The 10,320-nt window shown below is 36.8% G+C and overlaps 1 protein-coding gene across 1 annotated transcript; it reads left to right on the top strand.

The window, feature by feature from the left end:
• Positions 1-2,464: 2,464 nt before the first annotated feature.
• Positions 2,465-10,000, top strand: rpl37 (ribosomal protein L37). Its single transcript, XM_057818054.1, has 4 exons — positions 2,465-2,614; positions 3,192-3,327; positions 5,890-5,974; positions 9,888-10,000. The coding sequence occupies exons 1-4, from the start codon at positions 2,612-2,614 to the stop codon at positions 9,955-9,957; spliced, it is 294 nt and encodes a 97-aa protein (XP_057674037.1). The 5' UTR covers positions 2,465-2,611; the 3' UTR covers positions 9,958-10,000.
• Positions 10,001-10,320: the final 320 nt, after the last annotated feature.

The raw sequence follows: 10,320 nt of genomic DNA, 5'->3' as shown, positions 1-10,320 counted from the left end.
GCAACTGCAATCAAAGAGAGTTGGCACCAAATTGATGAAGAATACTCATCAAGTTTATGTCTCAAAGACTGCAAGCTGTCATAAAAGCCAGAGGTGGTGCTACTAAATACTAGAGATGTGTTTTGATTGCTATTTCTTTGTTTGTTTCTCATGATTCCATATTTTTTTCCTCAGAATGGAGTGATTCCATATATATTTCCCTGCACTTGCTCTATAAAATTGACATTTACTGATCACCACAATGTTTTTTCTGAATGCTAAAGAGTTGCACTTTTGAACTAATTCATTATTTTTTTCAAGCTTTTTATTCTGAGTTTGTTCTACATGATAAAATGTTTGCGTGAGTGCTCGTCCCAGACTGCTGATTGCATACTTTTTGCTAGGGGTGCGACACCTTTTTAAAACGATATCTCGATTCTTGGCAGGAGCATATCGATAACCTTTTGGGATACAAAGTATCACGATATATCACCATTATGACATTTTGTCACACCCCTACTAATATACTTATAATATACTTAAACAAAATAATATCAAATAAGGGAGGTTTAAATATGCAATGTGACTAATGTGGTCAACAGATCAACAATCTGCTTTAAAGCTACCACAAGAAAAAACAAGGCTTAAAAGTATGAGAACGAAACACATGCAAAAAAGTATTTTGAGACAATGAAAAGGTAATAAAAGACTCAATAAAACACAAATGATAAGTACTCGCCGCTTTTAACCGATGTGCGCATGTGTTGGACGTCTCGCCGCGTAGAAGCAATTGCAATAACCCGGTAGTGTTCGTGCAGTGACAGTGACAAAGTACGTCATCACCCCGAGTGTCCATTGCGCGCATAAAACATGGCGCCCTCGGTAGGTCGAAACATGTACTAAATATTATAGATTTTTAAATCAAAGGCAATATTTTATGTGTTTCTAATAACATATTTTAGTAAATGAGAACAAATGTGGCTTAATTTTGCCCATAAGTCTTTAAGTCCGAGATTTAACTTTCAAATGCTGTGAGAAAAAAGCCTGTTTGTTTTTCCTGTTGTACTGAACCCGCACCAAACCGTAATCTCTGTACTGAGGTATGTACTGAACCGTGACATGAGAGTATCATCACACCCCTAGTATATATAGATATATTTTTCAATGTGCAGATGTGTCTCTGAATCTCCTGCCCTTACTGTCTTTGTTCTAGTTGTTTTGATTTGAAAAAAAATAAAAATAAAAAATAAACATTATACAAAGTTCGTGGATACGTCATTCAAGAAAGGTTTAAGTGACTATTTTTGGTAATAATGATAAAAAAAATATATATATTATTATTTTGTGGCGTCTACAAGGACAACACCAACTCGGTGATGATAATGCACACTCAGCAGGAAAACAGTACATTATCTTCAATTAATTGTACCCACTTGGGTGCCACGAACTGTATGTGAAAAAAAAGTTGCGTGAGAGTTTAAGATGACGCTCGCCACGCTAAATACTAATGCTAACGAGAACGTGAATGCTATGCTACTGCTACAAGCTACCTGGCCAATCATCATCACGTTTGCAACAGCATGACCACCCCTTCCCTCCTCCTCTTCCTCCTCCCACCTGCTCTGCTCCCTCCCCGGCAGCTGGGACAAAATCAGACAACTCGCCCTTTATTCAACCAAATTGTAGTAACGCTTCTCTTCACATCCTCAGTAACGGTAATGGCATTGCAAAGATGGGAAAAGTAATTAATTAGATTACTCAGTCACCACTGAGAAAAAAAATAACACCATAAGAAATGCCATTATACTCAAACACTGTTGTTAACAATACTGGTAACTGTGTTCATGTAATCAAAACCTTTATGGCCAAATATGCATGATTGGCTTCATCTGAATGTTTTCCTTTTAAGAACATTTTCTCTTGAAGACATTTTTTGTCTCGTATTTGGATGATACTAAACAAAAACTACTACTAAATACTGTTCCGGTCCTTGGATTTTTAAAGTTTTAATTAATAAATAAATTAATTAATTAATCTTAATTTAATCATACATTTTATGTTTTAAAGGTTAACTCAAAATTCCATATTTTCACAAATACTTTGTTTCTCTCTCAGAGGCCCTGACGCTTATGAAATACATAAATGCAGTTCATTTTATTTGCACAATTGATTAATGTGACATGTGAAAAGCCGTTTGTTTTACTTTATACTTGTTGGATTTAAAAAAAAAAAAAAAAAAAAAAAAAATTTTTAACAATTACTAGAGCCATAATTGTTGAAAATGCGTTTTTTTTTTTTTCAAATACAAATTAGAGGTAAGAAAAATTATATTCGAAAGACCAACCCATTGTTGAAGTACTTCTGGGTCATCTCACATGGCTAGGAATGAAAAGTTCCTAGGCTGAAAAACTAATAAATTGCAAAAGAGTGACATTCAAACCCGGGTTTTTCTACATTTTAGGCTTTATAATTTGTGTAGAGTATCTTGTGAAAATTTTAGAGCATAAGATTTGTAAGACGTTACTTGAAAAACGGAACGAATTTTCTGTGTGGCACAGAAACCAGCACGGATGTCGTTTTAGAAGACGCTAGTCTCGCTTCCGGTCTCTTTTCCCTCGGCCACAGGGCGACAATGGTGAGATTGCAACGCTGTTCAGCTAAAATCCCGAAACATCTCGAAAACCTGATGTCCAACACTTGCAGATCACAAATGTTTAGTTGTTGGCGTGCCTCAACTAGTATATGAATTGCGTATTTTTGTGAACGAAGTTGAAATTTGACAACTTAGTTCTGATTTTGGTCCTCGCTAGCTAGCTCGTTAGCATTGACATCAGGGCCATCTAACCACTTAAAATTGACCCAAATAAAATTAAGTAGCGTTACGGTTTTAGTTGCATTATTCAATATGTGCGTTCAAGATCGCTGCTTGTGTGTTGGCTTCCACATTTTGAATCAAAATCACGTGAATGTTGGATTCATGAATTCGAACTATAGCATGTCCGTATTACGGACTCGTTGAAATGACACTTCTTAAAAATAATAAAAATGTAACAAAACCAGGATTACAAGTGTTATTAAATGTCCATAGTTGAGTCGTTGGTGTTGAGAGATGTTACATCTAGGAAATATGACGTGATGGCATCATTTCCAATCACTTAGACAATTCTTTCCCAGCTTCTGTGGATGATTTCTAATGCCTTGTGTCCTTTCAGACGAAGGGAACATCCTCTTTCGGTAAGCGCAGGAACAAGACGCACACCCTGTGCCGTCGTTGTGGCTCCAAAGCATACCACCTGCAGAAGTCGTCTTGCGGCAAATGTGGTTACCCCGAGAAGCGCAAGAGAAAGTGTAAGTTGGACTTTTTTCCTTATTGACAGTTGTTACCTGGCTTGTGGCAGTGAATACTGACTTGATTTGTCACGCTTATTTTGTTCGTATTTCATACCTGTCAACCCGAGGCCGTTGGCAATTTTACAAATAGTGACATATGCCCTTACAAATTGTTGACTAATCTTAGTGTTGTATATAGCGAACAATATGAAACAAAAATGAAACTCAATATTTAAAATAATATGAATCTATTGGTAATATTGTAACATATAACCTGGTGCAATCAAAGAACAATATCTTCAGCTACATCATGATTACTGAAATTTAACAGTAACTTTTGTTATGCTTGTATATAGCACTTTTTACAATTTCTATCATGTCTTGATGGCTGCACTTTAGAGCTGAAACGAATACTCGAGCAACTCGAGTAACTCGAGTCTAAAAACTGATCTGAGTAATTTTATTCACCTTGAGGAATCGTGTAATTTTGCCAGCTCTAAGCGTCACGTTTTGCTCGGACTCCTTTTAATGTGGGACAACGCGCTGATGTCACGTGCGTAGAAGAAGAAGCAATAAAAAATAGCTTACTGCAGCCGACAGCCGTTACAAACTGCGCCAACATTGCTAAAAACTACTCCCGCATGTTGCTACGGCGGTAGCAGGTAGCGTCTGATGTGTGTCATAGATATCCCATGTACGTAGAACTAGATGCAAAATGACCGACTCGGCGGCGTTAATAAAACAGCCGCCATCTTAAAGCAGTACACTTCTCAGCGCTCATAAATAAGATTAACGTTACTGTCACTCGCTCACGTAACGTTATCCCTGCGGAGGTGCTAGGTTTCTATTCATTATGACCACTGTGGATGCGTGGCTAGCTCTTGCATACAAGCTTTATTTAATCTGTGAAAACAGCGCTGTAGAGTAATTAGGGTGTAAAATAAAAACTTGATAATGCTGTCAATTTTAGCTCAGTAGTCATTGCTGGATAAAACACCAAGTAGCACTGGTGCGTAATGTGCTCCAATACAGCACACCATTTATTTTGTACATTGCAAAAACTCACAATCCTATCAAAACTTAAAGTTTAGACTAGCTTAAAATTTATCTAGAATTTATAGCTTGACACAAGTGGAAATTCTATTGAAACACGTGGGGAAAACACCTAACTTTTAATAAAACACCTAATGACGTTTTTAGGTAAGAAATGTTTTTTTTTTTTTTTTTTTTTTTTTTTTTTTTTTTTTTTTTTGTAAGCTCTAAGTTTTTTGAGTGAAAGCAGTGAATGTCTTTTTTTTGGTCACATTTGAGATGCACTTGTTGGCTGTTTTCAATAGTGTACATCAAAAAATAAAGACATTGATTGACTGAAAATGGTTCAATATTAGATGAAATGTTTTGTTTTCTCATCTATATAATTGCTCTTTACCTACAAAAAATGTTTTATCCGATTACTCGATTAATCGATAGAATTATCAGTCGATTACTCGATTACTAAAATATTCGATAGCTGCAGCCCTACTGCACTTCTTGGCACTTCAGCTCGCAATTCAGTTTGACTTGAAGGTAGTTCGTTAGTGTGTCCAATTATAAATTAAAAAGGTCAATTGATAAAAGTAACTTACCGATGCACTATTTGAGTCAGGGAACATTTCTTATGCTAATTCTGAGAAGTGATCAGCAATAGTTGCAAGCAAATTCTGTTGGGCAACAAATTGGCAGAATGAAATCTGCTTTTGTCACTTTTCATTCTGCAGACCTCATCTTTATGACCAGTGTTATTAATCTTACTTTTAAAAAGTAATAAATTAGTTACGAATTACTTCTCCCAAAAAGTGATTGAGTTAGTTAACTCGGTTACCTGAAGGTTAGAGTAATTAGTTACTTGGCAAAGTAACTGGTGTTACATTTCATGTTTTTTCATTTAAAAGAGTAAACAAAAAAATAAAACATGGTAACCTTTGCTATGTTTGGAAATCATTTAATGTTGTGAATCAACTGTTAAAGTGGTTAAAATTGCATTAGTTCCCTTTTGCCTACTTTCGACATGCTCAAGTTTTTAAAGTTTTTCATCATTTAAAGATAGATTCAAGTCAACATTTTGCCGTTTTAGGAGAATTTTAGATAAAAAGTTACTTAAGTTCGCTAGGAAGGTTCACTACAACGGAGCCTTTCTGAGAAGTCTACCGCTTCAAAATGGCAGCTGTTTATTAACGCCGCCGTCTGTCATTTCCCATGTAGTTCTTATAAGCATTTGATATCGGCTACAGTCAGGAAATATTGGAGCCGCCTAGCGTCGTGTTTGGTACAGCGTCACAACACTCTTCTCAGTGTCTCTGACTTTTCTCGCGTCATTCAACCAACGTATTAACGCATCGTAATACGTTGTCTCGTTACAGAAACGGTGACAAAATCCGAACGGGGGGGGGGGGGGGGAGACGGACGTAATCCATGAAAAACGTACAGATTTTAAACGTACGGCGTACACATTTAAAAATCAGTGCTCACTTGTACAAATTACGCCGAAACCATACAACTTGACAGGTATGTTATTTTATGTTTGATTTTCTATTTTTTAAGACAACTGGAGTGCTAAGGCCAAGAGGAGGAACACCACTGGCACCGGTCGGCTGAGGCACCTCAAGGTTGTGTACCGTCGATTCAGGTAAGAAGAAATGCAGATGCGGCATGCATGTTTGCTGATTGCTTGATCAGTATTTGTCAGCAGGGGAAGAATTTCCACTCTTGCGGTGTAAGCGCCGATACAAAACAATGTCAGCTAGGGAGGCCCATGATTATGTTGTTTTCAGATGATCAAAATTGGGTTAAAAAAAAAAAAAAAAAAAACGATGGTCTTCTAAATGTATTTATTCTCCTATTTTAATACGTTTTAAATTAGGGCTGCAACGATTAATCGATTAACTTGAGTAATTCGATAAGAATTAAGATTCAAATTAAATTTTGCCGCTTTGAGTATTCTGTGGCGTTGTAATGGTTTGTTTTGAAAGTGTTTGCATTTAGTTTTATTGATTTTGCCTCTGGTGGCAACTTTAAATATGAAATAATTCATTTCACATGGCTGAATCCAGCTGCTCCCTGTTAAGACTAACATAAGCTAAGTTTTTGTTTGAGCTAATGTTTTTGTAATGCATTTGTAATTTAGTTTTTAGGTATTTTTAGCTGTTTTTTATGGGAATATGCGTTTGAACCATTTGTTAGGAGCATTGTTATAAAAAAAAAGTTGATATTCTATAGCATTTAAACCAGCGGACTTTTGCTATGTATGTTAGCCAATTGTTTTTTTTGTTGTACTTATAGCCTAATATATATTTTTTATACCGTTTGAGGCTCAGCCAGGTATTTTTTTTTTTTTATGTTCCTTATCCGATTACTTGATTATTTGAAGTAGTTCATCGATTAATCGTCTACTAAAATAATCGATAGCTGAAATCTAGTTTTAATTTTGTGAACACACAATAGTTTGAGTAATCATCTTTTTTAGTTATAAATGGGTATGTCCCCAATCCGATCGGACATGGGGCCGATCGGGCCATTTTTCAGCGGATCGGAATCGGCTGAAAAGGATCAGGTCATTAATTTAAAAAAAAATATATTTTAAAGTGCTAAAAAGTAATTTAAAAAAGTCCTGATATGCAAAGACATTCCCAAATAAAAATTTTAAAATACTTTCTTTCTTTTTTTTTTCTTCACCCGGTATCAGATTGCTCTATCAGCAGCTTCTCGAACCAGGGGACTCTTAACTTGGGTGCCAAAATATGTGATCGGGAGTCTTTGGGACATACCTAGTTATGAATTATTAAAGTCAACATACATTTTTTTTCTAGGTTTCGTTCATTCGTTCATTAAGGATAACGTTGCATGCACAGTCATGGAACGCTTCATGCTTCATTGTTTCTACCAAGTGGCTGCCTTGTTTTACAATCACAAATTAAAGAGCATACGACACCAGAAAAAAAGTCTTAAATGGCATTATTATGTGAATTAGAATCATATTTTGAGACGATTCGACTATATACAACAATTAGTTACAACAAAGTTAGCCACGCCTACAATTATAGGGCTTTAGCGTCCCCAACAGGTGGATGACGTCAGCGGTAGACTAGGCTCATCGGTTTTACTATTCAGCCCATTGAGGGGGAATTGTTCAGAACGAGGAAAACGAGACGAAGAGAGCTGCAAAATGTCATTGTTTCAGTCTCTCTACTCCCAATATTTTTACAGGATATTCTTTTTATCCAAATATTTTCCCCAATAGCTATATAAATGGCTTGAGAAGGACCAGTCAGCCCGTCGAGGGGGAACTATTCACAATGAGGAAAACGCGACGAAGAGAGCGGCAAAATGTCATTGTTTCTGTCTCTTTACTTCAATATTTTTACAGGATATTCTTTTTATCCAAGTATTTTTCCCCAATAGCTATATAAATGGCTTGAGAAGGACCAGTCAGCCCGTCGAGGGGGAACTATTCACAATGAGGAAAACGCGACGAAGAGAGCGGCAAAATGTCATTGTTTCTGTCTCTTTACTTCAATATTTTTACAGGATATTCTTTTTACCCAAGTACTTTCCCCAATTGCTAAATAAATGGCATGGTCATGACAAATAACTTGTGCTAAATGGAATATAAAATAATAAAAATCCATTTATTCAAGACGACATGGCAAAATTACTCCATAATGGTCAAAACAGTCGACTTTACCTTTACTGTCACACCTGCCGAACGATATTTTATGACACCTAAATCGGACATATGTCATTTCCCTTCCCCGGCTTCGGAGAATGTAAACAGACCAGAAGGAGTGACAGCTAGCCGACATGCTAACCCGAACCGAGGGATGTTTAAAAGTCTTCGAAGTGGAAAATCACACATAACTAGCCTGGATTATTTGACATGACGACCCGGTTGTCGAGTTTCTTTGCGGATCGGCAAACCGCCCGGCGGAGAGCAATTTACAGTTCGTTCCCTGGAGGAGGGTGGCTGGAATTGTTGTGTAGCTAACGTGCTAACAGCTAACTGCTAATGAGCGTGAGGATAGCTTTTTACATGCCTATCAATGATCAAACGTAAGTAGTCCTTTATTTAAAGGAATTTTATAGTGTTTACTTTGTAATCACTGTATTCGTATTTGACATAATACAAAACAAGATGTTTACTCACTTCCTCGTAAGTCCAATGGTCCCACAGTAAATATCCACGGTGAATGGGAACCTTTTGAAACTCCAAAAAGGCGCATACGCCTCTCCCGCATACAGAATGATTTTTCTGCAGCCGTTTGGCTGGCGTGATGCAAAAAATAAAAGTATTAATCCGCAAAATCAGCTGAATCCTTCGTCCTCATACACAACAGTACACTGTAGCGTGAAGAGGACGTCTTCTACCGTACACGTCACAGCGCCCTCCTCAATGCGAGACCGAAGCCGGAAGTCACTCATTTTCCTGGCGCGGGATTCAAAAAACTAAATAAATATAGCGATCGCTTCCACACACATCCAAGCGGTCCATATCATTCTGGAGCATAAAATACCGCGTGTATTATGAAATAAACATGCTTTTTCGTGTCACAAGCACTTTAAGTAATCCATGTATCCATCAAAGTCAAAGTGGTAGTTGGTGATATACATGTTGATCACGATAGAGGAAAAAAAGAATACTTGAACATGGTCATTCATAAATAATTATGTAAAGTTAAACGATACAGTACAGCTAAAATGTTAATAGCCGATATTAATACATAAAAATGAAAATACTATAACAAGCTATCATTGAGAAACGGTTAACCTGTTACAGCTTGTTTTACAACATTAAACGGATAACTGCCTCACAGATTGAGTTGGTGGGGGGGGTTCCACGTCACGTGCATGGGAACATATAATGCACAGCTTGTCCTGCTGGCAAAGTATCACTACTTCTTTGAGACTAATTTATATTAAGACATGGCCTTGGGGTTAACTTGTCATCTTAGTGTAGGGGAGAAATATTACAAGTAACAGGTCTCGTTAAGGTTAAGCAATATGGCCGTAAAAAAACATATCTTTGCCCACCATAAATGAAATTTGACAATTTAGTGCCCCCCCCTTACTTTTTTTAAGGAGACCATGAGGACAGTGAAATCTCAAAACAAATTTTGGGGAAAAAAATTCAATGTTGAACAAAAATGGGGGGGGGAGTAATAACTACACACACAAAAATACTCATGGAATAATCTAATGAAGAACTGGTTGCTAAATTTCTTTTCTGGCAACAAATCGCTTATTGTTTCAGTCATTTGCAATATTAATAAAAAAAAAAAGACCAATTTATTTCCTAAATCGCCAAGATTTGAATAAGCTATTTTCCTGAATGGGTATGAATAGGTGAATGGAAGCCATGCTCTTAATTTGTTAGGTTGTGCCATATTTTTTATGCTGACTGACAAGTAACCTTTTACATTGTAAAGCTGACATAATTTGGATCCGGTTATTGTCATATTCAATTATCCTGGTGAAAATCATATGATGCATTCTGGAAGTCCTCTGAATCGTGTGGTACCTATTTTTTTTCTCTTGAAATTTTCCAGGAATGGATTCCGGGAAGGTACCACCCCCAAGCCTAGACGTGCTGCAGTGGCAGCCTCCAGCTCCTCCTAAAAGACACATTTTTGTTTAAATAAATGTGACCAACACACAAAAACTCAGTTCTTTTCTTCTCATAGGAAACTCTGTTTTGTCTTTTGAGAAGCTTGCTTGTCCTCTAAAGCAAGACCACATGTTCTATCTCTGATATGAAAATAAATGTTTACAGGAAAATTCTTTGTGTAAAGCTTTGAGTAGTATCTAGCTAACATTGCGCAAAATAAATGTGCCTAAATTATGTCCCGAGTTCCCTGGCTTCTGGACAGCCTCAATACCAAAAAGCAAATATTTATTTAAACTCAAAATGATCCTCGAGTTACTTTTCTATGTCAGCTGGAAAAGTTTTGGGTGGTGTTCCCGCAAGATCATTTATTGAGC

Source organism: Corythoichthys intestinalis, chromosome 17 (assembly GCF_030265065.1).
Source record: "Corythoichthys intestinalis isolate RoL2023-P3 chromosome 17, ASM3026506v1, whole genome shotgun sequence".
In the NCBI taxonomy this organism is placed as follows: Eukaryota; Metazoa; Chordata; class Actinopteri; order Syngnathiformes; family Syngnathidae; genus Corythoichthys; species Corythoichthys intestinalis.
Note: the sequence above shows the minus strand (reverse complement) of the source record. Positions and strands in the feature narration are given on the sequence as shown.